General features: G+C 37.9%; 1 protein-coding gene across 1 annotated transcript; it reads left to right on the top strand.

Moving 5' to 3' along the window:
- The first annotated feature begins 14,838 nt into the window (after positions 1–14,838).
- Positions 14,839–16,926, top strand: LOC138872547 (uncharacterized). The gene is made up of 4 exons (XM_070150757.1): positions 14,839–16,095; positions 16,198–16,324; positions 16,529–16,668; positions 16,843–16,926. Exons 1-4 carry the CDS (start codon positions 14,839–14,841, stop codon positions 16,924–16,926), a joined length of 1,608 nt encoding a protein of 535 aa, XP_070006858.1.
- Positions 16,927–17,276: the final 350 nt, after the last annotated feature.

Below are 17,276 nucleotides of genomic sequence, written 5' to 3'. Positions count from 1 at the left end.
GTAGAAGCAGCGGCGGAGGAAGGAGGAGCAGCGGCAGCGTCGCGGACAGCCATGGCTGCTCGTCGCAGCTGGACACGGGCAGCAGCTGGTCGTCTACTGCTGCTGCGTTCAGCAGCTTATGGAGAAAATGGAGCAGCAGTTCGGGAAGCCATGGACGACGCAGAGGCAGCAAGAAAAAGCAACAAACATGGCGATGGGTTGACGACGAAGACGCAGCCATGGACGAGCCTTTTGAGCTTGACATGGAGAAGATGGGCTTCTTGGTGGTGTGTGCGCTTGTGTCGAAGGAGATTAAGCTGCTGGAGCTTAGCCATGGCAGCCATGGATGTGTGTTTTAGAGTTTGGAGAAGAAAGAAGAAAAGAAGAAGAAGAATGATAGGGGGGCGGATGACTTAGGTCATTTTTAGGGTTTTTGGTTTTTTTTTTTTTTTTTGTGTCTTTGAAATGCAAGATAGGGGTATTGGGTCTTTTGGGTTATGGACTGGGTCGACCCAGTTCGAAATGGACTGGGTCGTAGGGAAGATTGGGCCATTTTTTGGGCCTATGTCTTGAAATTGAAGAAGAGGCCCAATTCCGACTTTCTTTATATTTTCGCTCTCTTTTCTTCTTTTATTTTTTCTAAAACTAAATTATAAAAATACTTAAACTATTATTAAGAACTAAATTAAGTTATAAAAGCGCAAATTAACTCCCAATAACAATTAACGCACAATTAAGTATTAATTAAGCATAAAATTGTATATTTGGACATTAAATGCTAAAAATGCAAACGATGCCTATTTTTGTAATTTTTAATTTTTGTAAAACAATTTTAATTACTAACAATTGTAGAATTAAATACTACATGCAAAATGCGACATATTTTTGTATTTTTTATTAATTTAGCGAATAAACACGCACAGACAAATACAAATATTTCTTCAAAATATCACAAAATATCACAAAATTGCACACCAAAGAAAAATCATTTTATTTTTGAATTTTTTGGGAGTAATTATCATATAGGGCAAAAATCACGTGCTTACATGACTCATTTGGAGGAAGCTTTCCCTACAAAAAATATTCTCATACCCAGACTCGAACTCGAAAACCTTGGTAAGAAAGGAGTAGCCTCATCCGCTGCATTTTATTTTCCCTGTTACTTTCTTCGATTGATCTTATCTATTAACCCAAAAAATAGTCATCTTTTCACTAGATTCTTGTTTCTTGTTTCCTTCCCATTCTTCCTTTTTCATTTGTTTCTTATTATAGTTATGTACATGTAGGCATTTCTTTTACTTTATATTTGTATTATGAAATTTGAGAATTTCTGAAAATTCTTTTACTTATATGTAGGCATTTCTTTTACTTTATATTTAAACTTTAATGAGCTCATATGTGTTTAACCAGTCAGTGTTAGCAGTCATGGTCGGGTTATCTTTACAATTTCTCGTTTGATTAACTTTAATTAATTTTCTAAACACAATAAGTTTGGTTGGATTCGGTAACGTTTTAGTTCAAATTCTGTATTTGTCTTAAAAGTTCATTACAACAACAACATACACAATATTATCCCGCATTGTGGGGGTCTGAGGATGTCTTAAAAATTTACTAAATATCTATATTATTAATTTAGAACTAACTTTAAAAACTAGAAGTCAGAATTTATAAACTTTAAATTCTGACTCTGCATGTGATTTGAAGTAAAAAAAAATCATCAAAATGGAAGTTAAAATATTAAAGGGGTGAAAAGAAAGTTTTGCCTTTATATATTGAAAAAATACCATTTGAAATTTAATTTTACTAACATAAATTATATTTCTTTAATTAATATTAAAATATCTATTTTATATCTTGGGTTTGGGCCCGGATTTAGCTGGGCCTCAAGAACTAGTACTTAAAAGGATTAGTTACTTCCTATAGCAAAGGTTGATATCTTATTTATTTTAAATAAATACCTTTTTAAAAAAATATATTCCATAGCTACCTTTTAATTTTTTATAGTCAAATATCTATTTATGATTACCTCCTACCCTTAAGCCATAAAATAAGTTTCCTATTATTTTTCTCTCTCCACTCAAAGATATTTTGTTTGTACTTCGGTCCGAAAACCTAAAAACACACAACTCAAGTTGAATGCTTTAAAGAAAACCGCAATGGACGCCGACGAGGTAAATCCCCACCGCCCCATTCCGATAATCTGGTCGGATTCTTAACTTATTCACGGCGGTACAACCGCTTCAACCACTACTTGAACTTTCCAACTACCTAACCGCTTCAACCGCAATAAGCTTTGTATTTAAGGTTTTTGGACCTTCATCTTATTTTTATCGATGGAAACAAACTGAAAATTCAGGTTCCTGTTCCAAGGAAAATCGTTGACGGCGAGGACGATGTGATAGAGAAGAAGAAAGAGAAAATTGAGATTCCTATTCAGAGGGAATTGTCTGAGACGACATTAGGGTTGTTCTTGAGCAAAGACGACGGAGTTTGGAGCTGAGCAACTTGAATTTTCTGTTAATATATTTCAATGTATTTCAATGTATCTCATCGTATTTCCATGTATTTTATTGCATTCATTGTCTTTTTTTTATTGTATTTTCAATGTATCTTGTTGTATTCCATGTATTTCATTGTATTCACTGTCTCGTTGTATTCCATGAATATATTAATACTCCCTCCGATTCATATTAAATGAGGTAGTTTGACGCGGCACGGAGTTTAAGAAAAAGAAGAAAACTTTAGGAACTTGTGGTTTTAAAAGCTTAAGGGGTAAAAAGTTTGTGGGGCCATGACATTTGTGTGACTATAAAAACTTCTCATTAAAGGTAAATGGGTAAAATGAAAGAGTTTAAAGATGAATTATTTCCAAATTTAGAAATGTGTCATTTATTTTGGAACAGACTAAAAAGGAAAATACCTCATTTAATATGAAACGGAGGGAGTATATTTTTTAATTAATATAATTTATGTATTCAGATGTATATATGTATTCAAATTGCTCTGTTTTTGTTGTATTTATCTGCTGGAAAAAATATTCAGCATATTTTCTCTGAAGATTGCGATGTTTTTTGGGGTGTATTTCGATTGAGAATCTTTTTTTATAACTGGAAATACAAATTTTGTGTGTTATAATTGAGTTTGTTGAGTTATATTAGGAGTCTATTATGTTAATTGATTCACTTTCCGCTTAAAAAAAGATGAATAGACCATGAATTGCACTATTTACGTTACTATATTCACAAATACATATCGTGAATACAGTCGAATACAAAAATCTGTCTAGTTGTAATCACTTGTTTCACGCCATGAAATGCTACTGTCTTCATGAATATAGTAGCTTAAATACATCGAATACACTCTAAAACCCCTGAAAATATAGCTATAGGAAGTAATATAGTAAATGGTAGCTACAACTAGCTAATAACCACTAAAACACAGTGGTTTCTGAAAGTTCTTTACTTAAAATAAGAAGAAAATTTTACCTCCTGTAGCAAAGGTTGATACCTTATTTATTATAAATAAATACCCTTTTAAAAAATTATCTCCTATAGCTACCTTTTAATTTTCATAGAAAAATATTTATTTATGGCCTCTTCCTACCTTTAAGCAATTAAATACGTTGTGTACTATTTTTCTCTCTCCCCCTCTCTTCCCTCTCTCCTCTCTCCTCCTTTCTCTTTACTCTTTCTTCTCTTTTTTCCCTGATTTTTTCCTCCCCTGCTTTCAGAAACCCTAGCAGGGGCTGTGTTCCGCCAATGACAGATCCGGTCAGCGACCATTTCCCCCCTTCCTTGTTGTGTTACACTAACTACCCCCTCCGGCCGGCGATTTCTTTTACACAGTTGTGTTATACATTCTAAATTTTTTTTAGATTTTGTATTGATTGTTCATGTTTGCCTTGTGAGATTTGAAGAAGTTCTGTCTCTAGTTTTTGTTTGATCCTTTAAATTGGTGCTTCTTCAACAATTGTCTTCATTTAACCGGCAGCGATGCCCCACATTGCAGCGGCCTGAATATCGGTGGATTGGGAACGGAGTTTGGGGCTGAGGAACTTGAAGAGTCTGTTACCTTTTTTTCATTGTATTTCAATGTATCTCGTTGTATTTCATAGTATTCACTATCTTTTTTTTTATTGTATTTCAATGTATCTCGTTGTATTCCATGTATTTTATTGTATTCGCTGTCTAGCTGTATTCCATGAATGTATTCATATATATTTTTAATTAATATAATTTATGTATTCATATATATATATATATATATCCATGAATATATTCATATATATTTTTTAATTAATATAGTTTATGTATTCAGATGTATATATGTATTCAAATGTATCTGCAGTATGTATTCATATGTTTTTGCACTATAGATGACCTGCTATACTTCATGTATTCAATGTATTTATATAATTTCAATATATAAATCTATTTGTAAAGATACCGTTAAAAATATTTTAGTAAAGATACCACTAAAAAAAGAAAGGATGGATTGAATCACTCAAGATTGCTCTATTTTTGGGATGTTTTTCGGTTGAGAATCTTTTTTATAACTGAAAATACAAATTTTATGTGTTATAATTGAGTTTGTTGAGTTATATTAGGAGTCTATCGCGTTAATTAACTCACTTACGTTTTTAAACAACCGAAGACCTTTTTTTGCAAATTCCGTTACTGTATTCACGAATACAGCTCGCGAATACAGTCGAATACATTCTTTGCTTAGCTGGACTCCCCTATTTTCCGCCGAGTTTTGCTACTGTATTCATGAAAACAATAGCAAAAATACATCGAATACAGTCTATAATAACTGAAAAGATAGTTATAGGAAGTAATTTAATAAATGGTAGCTATAACAAATTAATAATCACTAAAACATAGTGATTTATGAAAATTTCTCAAATAAGAATGCAATAGTAGGTCGGTTGGTACTATGGCTGTCCAACGGGACGGGACGTCCCGTCCCGTCTCGCGTCCCGTCCCGATCCCGTCCCGCTTCAAGTTAAATGGGATGGGCCAATGTTAAACGGGATACGGGATGGGACGGGACGACCATTTCGTCTCGTCCCGTTTCGTCCTGTCCCGTCCCGCGTCCCGTCCCGCAAGCTTCAAATTAATTCGTCAAGTATTTGGAGCAATATTTTGGGCAATTTCTTCAAGTTTCAATATTTAATCACGGTGCACTCGTTCCATCTCCTAATTTTAATATATAATTTTTGTGTATCATTTTAGTGCTTAATTTTTGTGTTTACTTTACGTGTTAATTTTCGTATTTTATTTGTGTGTTTAATATTTGTGTTAGTTTTTATAAATTTAATTTCGTATTAAAATTACGGCACCTAAAAATGTATTTGGTATTTTTTTAAAAAGCAGTAAAAAAAATAGTAAAGGTGAAAGTAGTAGTAATCTTAATCCTAACCATTCTCCTAGACCTAGAATTAGAAAGCATATTGATGAAATGACTCATGTTGATGAAACTTCATTTTCCCAACCCCCCACATTTTGTGATGTTCATGTCGGAGAACAATTAGATCATGAAACTTTACAAAGTCAATTTGGCAAAGATGAAGAAAATGAGGATGAAAAAAATGAGGAATAAGAATTAGATGAACACCCACTAGTCCCACAACACAAGCTCCAACTCAGAGTCAATCTCAGTCTGGAGCTTTAACCCCCCGTACCCCTTGTAAGGGGTAAGCCTAAGGCTGAACGTCCCAAAACATCACTTGTATGGAAATTTTTTAAACATGATAAGGTCAATCATCGTGCTATATGTGAAAAATGTAAGCAAGTATTTGCACACACAACAAGTGGTGGGACGGGGGTTTAAGTAGACACTTAATAAGGGATCACAAATCTTTATGGATACAAGCTAACATAGAAGCCGGAAAAATTATAGATCCTACCATCAGTACTGACACTCCTAGCGGATCTGGTTCTAATCAAATTCAACAACAACTTGACCCTGCTTCTGGTCATGTTTTACGCAAATATAACAAAGATAGAGATCGTGAGAACTTAGCAAAAATGGTGGCTGTCTGTGGCTTACCTTTTACTTTCCCTTCTCACCCTGCTTTTGTGCATTATATACAAGAAACTTATAACCCTTCTTTTCAAGGTTTTCCTAAGACCACGGTTAGAAATGATGTTTTTAAATTTCAAACCGAATATCTTCAGTATATTCGTTGTGTATTTTTTCACTTAGATTGTAAAGTGTCTATCACATCTGATATATGTCGTAGTCCTAATGGTTGTGATTATTTAACTGTTACATGTCATTGGGTTGATCATCACTGGAACTTCCAAAAACGTATTATTGGTTATAAATTTGTTGATTCAAAATACACTGGAGCATATATTGCAACTACTGTTCTACAAATACTTGATTTTTATGGACTCATTATAATTACTAGAATATTTCATAACAAGTCTTTTGTTTTAATATTTTATAATTCTTTGCTTAGTTTTCTAATTTTTATTAACATAGTAACATTTAAGTTTATTAAATAAGTCAAAAATCTAGCCGTTGCAAACTTTAAAAACATAGTAAATTTCAAAAACTAGACGTTTTTTAAAAAAAAAATACACTTAAGGCCCACGAACCTGTTCCGTCCCGTCCCATCCCGTCCCATCCCGTTTGTTAGCGGGACAGGATGGGACGAACGTTTCATCCCGTTTGTCCCGTCCCGTTTCATCCCGTCCCGCCTTCATCCCGCTTAAATGTCGTCCCGTCCCGTCCCGTCTCGTCCCGTCCCGTTGGACAGCCATAGTTGGTACAAATGGCCTATGGCCATCCAATACTAAATGCAGGCATTGATCGTTCAAAGTACAAAGGACCATCCTATTCTAGCTTTTTCCTACATCGCTATCACCTACTAATCCACGAACTAGCGATCGAGGAACGGCCACATACTTTTTATGCTTATTTTCTTTTTTGGTTGTGCCAAAAAAATAATCTCTTTACTTATTTGAAAATAATTTATCTTTTATCCAATGATTTATAGCCATACAAAATCTATGTGCTCCATTTTACACCACAAATTCTAAAGTTTTCTCTCTTTTCTTAAACGTCGTGCCCAATCAAATAAGTTCGCAAGAATTAAAATGGAGGGAGTATTTTTTTAGTTAAAAGGTGTAACAAAAAGAGAATCTCAAATAAGCAATATACAACAACAACAACAACAACAACAACAACAACAACAACAACAACAACCCAGTATAATCCCACAAGTGGGGTCTGGGGAGGGTAATATGTACGCAGACCTCAAATAAGCAATATGCTGAGTTTTAAATAGGGGTGTGTCACGACCCAAAAAAACCCGACCCGGTCGTGATGACGCCTATCATGAAACTAGGTCAGCCAACTTACTTCCAAATACTCCATATTTCATTTAAAACTTAAGAAAATCATACTTTTAACAGAATTCCAATAAAAAGTAAAAGCAGAAATCAAAACAAGCAAAAAAAAAATACAAGCCCGACCTCGGGTGTCACTAAGTCATGAGCAAAATACTACAACAGTTCGAAATAAACAAGACTAACATAGTCTGAGAATATCCAACAATATACTAAGAGGAAGATAAGGAAGGAGAAGGCGGAACTGTGATCGCCAGGCAGCTACCTCGCAATCTCCAAGGAAAAGTCTCCAACTGATATGATCAGCAACCGCTACCGTGACCCGAGATACCTGGATCTACACACAAGGTGCAGGGGGTAACGTGAGTACACCAACTCAGTAAGTAACAAGTCCAAACTGTGGACTGACGGGTGGTGATGAACCAAACCTCAATAAGCATACAAATAAACTGTACGAAAAAGTAGACATGCTTGCAGTTCAAGTAAAAGCTTAGCAGTAAGTAAATACAACATGACCAGTACGGAGTATAAAGATCAGGAAATCTCTAAGTACCAATGCACAAATAGCATGATCAATGTTCCATATACCTCCACTTACAAATACTCAACCACTCGGTACTGTATATGTCCATCCGGCCCAGGGAAGATCCATCTCGGAATATATAAACATCATTAGTCATCTAGTACCGAGGAGGCTATTCCACCCCCATGGAGAAGATCCATCTCAAAGTATGATTACTTTGGACAAGATCCATGTCCAAGGAAGATCCATACCTCAATTTCATCAACTACGCTCACTAGGGGTGTAAAGACTCCGAAGGGGCTTCTCTTAGCCCAAACGCTATAACAAGTCAGCGAAGGCATGCTCAATATCTCGCTGCGGCGTGCAACCCGCTCCCATACTGTCACTCAATATCAGGCTCTTGGTCTCACTCAGTCATCACTCTCCAGTCTCACACACACACGTGCTCAAAATATCATGATACTAGCCCGAACAGTGATGTGATGTGACAAATAACAATAATTGAGATTGAGGCATGATATAATATGCATGAACATGACTGAGTACCAAATATCAATGAAGCTAATGATACGACAACAAGAAACGACCTCTCGGGTCTCAACAGTATTGGCGTGAAGCATTAACTTGATAATTAGCGTGATTTATAGCTCATTAACTTAATCACATAATTACAACACAGATATCAGCAAGAAAGAGTCACTAAGCAGTGCCATGGAATGATCCAGGCCGTGATTCTCATGATGCACGCCCACACGCTCGTCACTTGGCATTTGCATCACCTCAATAGTAATCATAGAACACATAGTTCGAGGTTTCGAACCCTCAGAACCAAGTTTGGAAGCGTTATAACTTACCTCAAGCCAAGCCAAACTCTAGCCCACGACGCTCTTGACTCTCGATTTGGCCTCAAAATGCCCCGAATCTAACCAAAATTAGAACCATAACATCAATATATGCTAAAGGAACAAACCCCATGTAAAAATAATCAAATTACATTAAAATTTTTGAAATTGGTCAAACCTGACCCCCGGGCCCACGTCTCGGAATCCGATAAAAATCACATCAATAGAATCCTTATCCTCTCATGATCTATACATACTAAGAACATTAAAATCGGACCACAAATGGCCCCTCAAAACCCCAATTTACACTCTCCAATTTCAAGCCCTAATTTCCCAATTTTAGGCTTTAAATCCTATTAATTTCATGTCTAATTATTTAGAAATCATCATAGAGTCGAGTATTGAGTTCAAAAATATTACCTCCAAGTGTTTCCCTTCGAATCCCTCTTCAATCCCTCTCAAAAAGCTTCAAATCCGGCCAACAATGATGAGAAATGTCCTAAAAATCGCGAAGATGACTATTTAAATTTACTGCCCAGGTGATTTTCCTTCATCATGATCGCGGGAACTGCTTCGCAATCGCGAAACACAACAGTGGACTGCCCCTCAACTTACCTTACACGATCGCGTAAACCTCCACGCATTCGCGAACCTCAACTACCTAAACCTACACGATTGCGACCTGCCTCATGCGGTCGCATAGAGCAACCACCTCCACTTTACACCAGCTCACCTCCTTCTACGCGAACGCGACCCTGGCCACGCGTTCGCGAAGCATAACCTCTCACACATACGCGATCGCTACCTCCTCTCTACAAACACGTAGGACAACTCCACCTCTGCTCCAAATAAGCCTACGCGATCGCAAAGAGCAAAACATCTACAACAGAATACCAATAAAACTGCTAACTCCTCAAGTCTAAAAATGTCCCGTTGGGCATCCGAAACACACTAGAGGCCCTCGGGACCTCAATCAAACATGACAACATATCCCATAACATCATTCAAACTTGTTCCAACCTTCGGAATGCTCAAAACAACATCAAAATCAAATCACCCTTGGATTCAAGCCTAAAGTCTATCAAACCTCGTCCGAATGACCTGAAATTTTGCACACACATCCCAAATGACACAACTGACCTACTCCAATTTCCAAAATTTCATTTCGACCCCGATATCAAAATTTTCACTACCGTCCGGAAAATGCCAAATTTTCAATTTTGCCAATTCAAGCCTAAATCTACCACGAACCTCCAAAATACATTCCGATCACGCTCCTAAGTTCCAAATCACCTGACAAAGCTATCTGAACCATCAAAATTTACATCCGAGACCTTCTACCCATAAGTAATCATCCGGTTGACTTTTCCAACTTAAGCTTACTCAAAATAGACTAAGTGGCTCATTCCTCTACAAAACTACTCCGAACCCGAACCAACCAACCCGATACCACATAATATAGCTAAACAAGACATAAAGAAGCAGAAATGGGGAAAACGAAGTGGTAACTCATGAAACGACCGACTGGATCGTTACAGGGTGTACATGGAGCGGGTTGATTCGATTTTTATCAAAATCAAACCAAACCAACTATATTGTTTGGATTTATTCGACTTTGTCGAGTGTTTCGAATTGCTCGAATTTTTTTGTTACATGAATATTGTTTCAATCTTACTTTATTGAAATTACAGATAAAGTTTTGATAAGTGAATATATGTTTAGTAAAAATTGAAAAAATGATCTATTAAAATATTCTTATTAGAGAATTTTTCTAGTAACACATGATAGTTATTTTCTTGGTCTAGCGATAATTGTTTTTTGATATACGCTTTCAAGGCTAACCGAATTTAATAATTAAACATAAAACTCAATATAATACATAAATAATGATATGTTCTACTATTTAATTTAAATTATCGAAATACCATTTCAAATTCAAAAATATATATAAGAATTTAATAGATCTTAACATATGAATATGAAAGAACAAAGAGGTTGACGCATTTCAATAACACTTGATAAGAAAGTGATGAGGCAATGCATTATTTAAAGTAAATAAAAGTGGATATACTTCATAATAGAAAATTCTATATAAAGTCTTAATAGTTGTAGTATATATAAAAATTATGTATTTATATGTCAGTTTGGTTCGGATTTTTTACTCAATACAGAACCAAACAAATCAAATCTAATTGGGTTTTTTAATTGATTTTATTTGACATTTCGATTTGTTGCGATTTCCGGTTTAGTTTGAACACCCCTAATTTCAAATACATTGATCTCATTGGTGAAAATCATGAACCCATAACCCAATCCCTACTCACAATGCGTTACCTTTACCAAATTGTTAAAAAAGGTGTCAGTAAAAATATTTTTACACGCTCACTGCAATTCAACTTGCTCCAAGAGATTTACTCATTCGCATTTTCCAAGGGTTGCTCTGATGGTAAGCAATTTCCACTTCCAATCAAGAGGTTGTGAGTTCGAGTCTCCCCAAGAGCAAGGTGGGAAGTTCTTGGAGGGAAGAATGCCGAGGGTCTACTTGGAAACAGCCTCTCTACCCCAAGGTAGGGGTAAAGTCTGTGTACACACTACCCTTCGTAGACCCCACTAAATGGAATTATACTGGGTTGTTGTTGTTGTCGTTTCTTGAAAGACATATGTAGGCATATGAATTTTACTTAAAATTAAATCCATAAAATAATTTGGATTATATTTTAAATTCAAGATAATACTGGTCCAAATAAATATTATGGGCTAATATAATTGAATTAATTATATAAATCAAATATATATGGATTAAATAAATAGGTCTTAATCCATTGGACTAGCCCATTTAATTGGGCTAAAGTGATGAGTCCACTTCATTAAGCCCAAGATGACATCTTCCTAGAGGCCCAGTTTGGTGTCACGTGTCAAATGACATGGCACGCCAAGTCAAATGGAAGAGCCAATAGGATCATGCCACGTTTCAAAAAGACAAGGCATACCAAGTAACACTAAAAGGCCAATGAAATCGCGCCACGTGTGCAAGTGACATGTTCTGGCCAATCGAATGAGGCCACGTCACACTGCAATTTGATTGGTCGGAAAGATTTTGTTCTTATCATAACTCCTCCCTTCCACAACTATAAATAGGGGTCTTCATAACTCAGAAAAGGGACCAGAAGTTATAACAAGAAGCAAGAGAGAGCTCGTGGATCAAACGCCGCAAAGTTCTCTACAAGTTTCAAGCTTCAAGCAATCAAGTTCAAGTTCAAGAAATCAAGTTCAAGCTCAAGAACGAAGAACAATTCAAGTATTCAAGATCAAGAACGAAGTCAAATCAAATACAAGGCGTTCAAGATCAAGGCTACTTGTTTGTGATAAAATTCGTGGCAACAATCAAAGTGTTCGTGACGGATAAATCAAATTACAATTCAAGATCAAGCTCAAAGGCCCTTGAATTTATACTAGAAAAGTAGAATCAGAGGAATCATAGAGATTGTAACACTCAAATATTTGAAATAAAATACTACGATTGTTGCGATATTTTTCGGTCTTGATTTTATTTTCTTGACGCAAATTTATTGTCTACAAATTCTGGCACGCCCAGTGGGACAATCTCTACCTCTCATCTCAACTTTTCAATCACCAAAGTTCAAGAACATTGAAATGGCTTCTAAGAAAATCAATTCCAGATCAACATCCACTAAGGCTGCTAACTCCAGGTTCTATGTTGATGTGGAAAGCATCCTCGATGTCACCTTTGGAAGCTTCAGACCAGTTATGAGGAGCAAAGCAAGATCTTTAGGACAACAAGCACCCCAAGTGCCGTCCGCATCAACCCCTGTTTTCGGATTTTCATCCTCAAAAGGAGCAAGATCTTCCACAAACGCATCTGACGGAGGAAGCGATGTTGCTGAAAAGATCAAGAAAACTCTTGCTCTGCTTGACCTCTCCGGATCCAAGCACTCTACTATGAAGGAAGATGATGATGCTTCAAGTGATGGATCCTCCCCACTTATACCACATAGCGTAAGCCGATCAAGGATCAATCTGTGTGAAAATCCATGCTACTCTCCGTCATCCACGACAATCATGCAAGTTATGGTAACAAATACTTCATCCGTAGAGGAGCAGTTGGCAAACTTGATGGAAGCAATCGCTGGCTTAACCAAATGCATGCAAAATCAAGAGGCTAGAATTGACAAGCTAATAGACAGGGTGGGAATCTTGATGGAAGAAGAATCTACCCATGCACCCGGCAAGCTCCCAGAAGTTCTAGAGAGTGACTCTCCCCAAGACAAGCAGCATCCACTAAGGCTATCCCTGTCTCATCTGAAGGGATGATTCAAATCGATCAACTGAAGGAGTTCATCGAAGGAACATTAAGAACAAATATAAAGTTGCTGCCAAATCCTCCCTTACGTATGCAAAGTTATACACTGCAAGGGTCGATATGTTGAAGATGCCTACTGGCTATCAACCTCCGAAGTTTCAATAGTTTGATGGTAAAGGTAATCCAAAGCAACATATTGCACACTTCGTGGAGACGTGCAACAATTCCGGGACTTATGGAGATTACCTCATCAAGTAGTTTGTCCGCTCGCTAAAAGGAAATGCTTTTGACTGGTACACGGACCTTGAGGCTGGATCTATCGACAGCTGGGATCAACTAGAGCAAGAATTCCTCAATCGCTTTTATAGCACAAGATGCACGGTGAGTATGATAGAGCTTACAAATACTCGTCAACGAAAGGGGGAACTAGTCATCTACTTTATCAATCGTTGGAGGAACGCAAACCTCAACTGCAAAGACAGGCTTAGTGAAGCTTCAGGCATAGAGATGTGCATCCAAGGCATGCATTGGGAATTGTGATACATCTTGCAAGGTATCAAGCCTAGCGCATTTGAAGAACTTGCAACTCGTGCCCATGACATGGAATTGAGCATGGCTTCCGCTGGAAATGAAAGGCTACCCATTTATGAACCTCTCAAAGTGAATGAAAAGCAAGAAGTCAGGAAGTGGGGCAAGTTCGTACCCAAGTCTGAAAGCAAAGAAGCTATGAATGTCAATACATCACTTGTGAAGTTCACGATGAAGGAGAGTAAGAAGCAGAGTATGAAATCCACTTCGTTTCAAAATAAGCCAAGTGGGAAGCCGACTCTAAAAGAAATGCAAGAGAAAGAGTACCCATTCCTGGATTCTGATGTGCCAGCCATTTTCGAAGAACTCCTTGAGTTAAATCTCATCGAGCTTCCGGAGATGAAGCGACCAAATGAAGCTAGGAAAACAAATGACCCAAACTACTGCAAATATAAGCCAACCTCTAGAGAAGTTCTTTATCTTCAAGGATAAAGTCATGGACTTGGCTCGCGAAAAGAAGATCGTGCTTGAAGATGAGAAAGCAAGCGCAAACCAAGTCTCTATCACCTTTGGCACATTCAGTCCGTATGAATTATGTAATTTTAAAGAAAGTAAAAATGAAGAATTACGGGAGAGCGACAAAGCTGAAGTTAACCAACCTGATGATGATGAAGGTTGGACGTTGGTGACTCGTCGTAGGTGCCACAAAAGGAGCCCACAAAAAGAATCAGTGGAACAACCAACAAGGAAGATGATGGTAAAAAGACCAATAAAAAAGAATCCAGTTAGGCATTTGAAGAAAGAAAAAATGGAGATGCACCACCCTCAAAAGCCACGAAATCCAGTGACCTTGGAGGAGTTTTTACCAAGTTGGTTTCGCACGAAGATTTCCCATGAGGGCATTGATGCCTCCTGTTGCCATGCTGACAAAGGGGAAGAAAAGAGTGATGACCTACCGTTGGCACCATCTTCGGAAAAGCCCATCGAGTCCACTACTCAAGAAGTTAATGCTTGTGAGGAAAAGGTCACGTTCACAAATGATGATCTTTTGCTAGGAGACACTCCTCATAACCGCCCATTGTACCTGGTTGGCTATATGCGCGATGAAAGGGTAAATCGGATTTTGGTTGATGGAGGATCCTCAGTGAACATTTTGCCAATCTATACTGTGACAAAACTTGGTATTCCCATGAACGAACTCTCAGAAAGTCATGTGATGATCCAAGGATTTAACCAAGGGGGCAAAGAGCCATAGGCACGATTAGGCTGGGAATCACTATTGAAGATATGCAATCAAGTGCATGGCTGCATGTGATCGATGCGAAGACTTCATACAATGTTTTGCTTGGGAGGCCTTGGATACATGAGAATAAAGTTGTTCCATCTACCTACCATCAATGTTTAAAATACTACAAGGGTGGAGTGGAGAAGACGGTAGTTGCTGATGCTGAGCCATTCACCGAGGCTAAGTCACACTTTGCCGATGTAAAGTTCTACTTGAAGAACCGCATTGTGAAGGAGCTGAAAGTTGATGATGGTACGAAAAGTAAGAATGATGAACCCATAACTAAAAGAGCTGATGTGACTATTGGTAAAGCCAAAACTGTTACTGAGGAGGTACCCGCCAACGTGAGTAAATCTCATAAAGGGGCTATTACGTCTTATGGAAAGAAAGTAAGTCCCGCGCTCCAATATGTCCCTAAAAGGAAGAAAGACGAGGGCGGATCACATAATCTCCAAACCAAGATGCTAAGGGAGTTAACTCTTCTGGTAAAACGAATTGAGGCAGTAAAGTTGTCCTCAAAGCCGCTTGCAGGATTTGTAGCCCAAAATCGTTTGCAGAATATGGCACTCCCTACAAGACGAACAGATGAAGGTTTCGATCCTAACACTTACAAGCTATTTGCAAAAGCTAGATATAATCCCAACGAGCCGTCAAAGTTAGGGAAGCTCCCATCAGAAGCTGCAACGAGGCAACCTCGTGAAGGTCTGGGATACAAGCAACCGTCACCAGTGCGCATCTCAATAAGAAGGGCAAGTAGCAATTATATTACTGTAGAAGATGAATCTGCTGCTTCTAATAGGCCTTCTGTCTTTGATCGGCTTGGAAAATCAACTGTGAGAACTTCTGTATTTGAGAGATTGGGTCCATTAAAGAAGGGGAATAAGTTCCAGAGAAATCATCGAAATACAAGAACACCCGCTTCACCCGAAATTCAGGAGATCTCTAAGGATTTCCAAAGTTTGGTTCCTTCCAGAATGAGGCGACAAACAAAACTGGTGGTTTCATGTGAAGAAGTACTGAAGGTAAAACCATATATTGTGGTCTACACTAAGGAACATAACGAAAATGAAGAAAGTGTAGGTTCTTCGTATCATATCACTGTACAAGGTGAGAATGGTGTTTCGTCTTCGATGGAAGATAATGCGGAATTGGAGGATGTTTCGCCATGTTATCACATATCCTTTAATGATGGGGACTCTCAAGAAGATGAAGATGCGAAAGATGCTCCACCTGAACTTGAAGAAGGAGTGAAGACAATAGTTGATGCCTTAAAAGAAGTTAACCTTGACACCGATGAGGAACCAAGACTCACCTACCTAAGTGCTTTACTAGAAGCTGATGAAGAGGGCACTTATATTGAGTTACTCAAAGAATTCAGGGATGTCTTTGCTTGGAGTTACATAGAGATGTCTGGCTTGGACCCGAAAGTAGCAGTCCATCACATTGCAGTCAGAAATGGTGCTCGCCCTGTTAAACAAGCTCAAAGGCGTTTTAGGCCAGACTTGGTTCCCCTGATTGAAACTGAAGTTAACAAACTCATTGAAGCTGAATTTATTCGGGAAGTTAAATACCCAACATGGGTTTCAAGTATTGTCCCTGTAAGGAAGAAGAATGGCCAGATTCGAGTATGCGTTGACTTCAGGGACCTCAATAATGCATGTCCCAAAGATGAATTCCCGCTTCCTATTCCAGAGCTGATAATCGATGCTACTACTGGTTATGAGGTAATGTCTTTCATGGATGGTTCGTCGGGCTATAACCAAATTCGCATGGCACCAAAAGATGATGAGCTTACTGCATTTCGCACCCCCAAGGGTATTTACTGCTACAAGGTAATGCCTTTTGGCTTAAAGAATGCTGGTGTTACTTACCAAAGGGCTATGCAAAATATTTTCGACGATCTTCTCCACAAGAATGTCGAATGCTATGTTGACGACTTGTTGGTGAAATCAAGAGAGAAGGGTGACCACATGAAAGACTTGAGGATGGTATTTGAATTGCTCCAGAGGTACCAACTTAGGATGAATCCATTGAAATGTGCCTTTGGAGTTACTTCTGGAAAGTTCCTTGGTTTTATTGTCCGCCATTGAGAGATCGAAATTGATCAAGCCAAAGTGGATGCCATTTTGAAAATGCCTGAGCCTCGAGATATCCATGAATTGAAGAGTCTGCAAGGAAAGCTAGCATGCCTTAGAAGATTCATAACAAACCTGGCTGGGAGGTGCCAACCATTTAGTCACCTCATGAAGAAAGGCGTTCCTTTCAAGTGGGATCAAGCTTGTAGCAATGCCTTCGAAAGTATCAAAACCTACTTGATGAAGCCCCCAGTTTTAGCAGCTCCTATACCAGGAAAGCCATTGATACTATACATTGCGGCGCAGGAAAGGTCTGTTGGAGCATTATTGGCCCAAGAAAATAGTGAGGGGAAAGAAAACTCTCT

The sequence above is a fragment of the Nicotiana sylvestris genome, chromosome 1 (assembly GCF_000393655.2).
Source record: "Nicotiana sylvestris chromosome 1, ASM39365v2, whole genome shotgun sequence".
In the NCBI taxonomy this organism is placed as follows: domain Eukaryota; kingdom Viridiplantae; phylum Streptophyta; class Magnoliopsida; order Solanales; family Solanaceae; genus Nicotiana; species Nicotiana sylvestris.
Note: the sequence above shows the minus strand (reverse complement) of the source record. Positions and strands in the feature narration are given on the sequence as shown.

Excerpts from the sequence above, each read along its gene's own strand:
- LOC138872547 (XM_070150757.1), top strand. The coding sequence starts at position 14,839 with ATGCAATCAAGTGCATGGCTGCATGTGATCGATGCGAAGACTTCATAC. Across the intron at positions 16,096-16,197 it reads AAGAAGGAGTGAAGACAATA|TTACTCAAAGAATTCAGGGA; the intron begins GTTGATGCCTTA and ends ACTTATATTGAG. Across the intron at positions 16,325-16,528 it reads TGTTAAACAAGCTCAAAGGC|AGCTGATAATCGATGCTACT; the intron begins GTTTTAGGCCAG and ends TTCCTATTCCAG.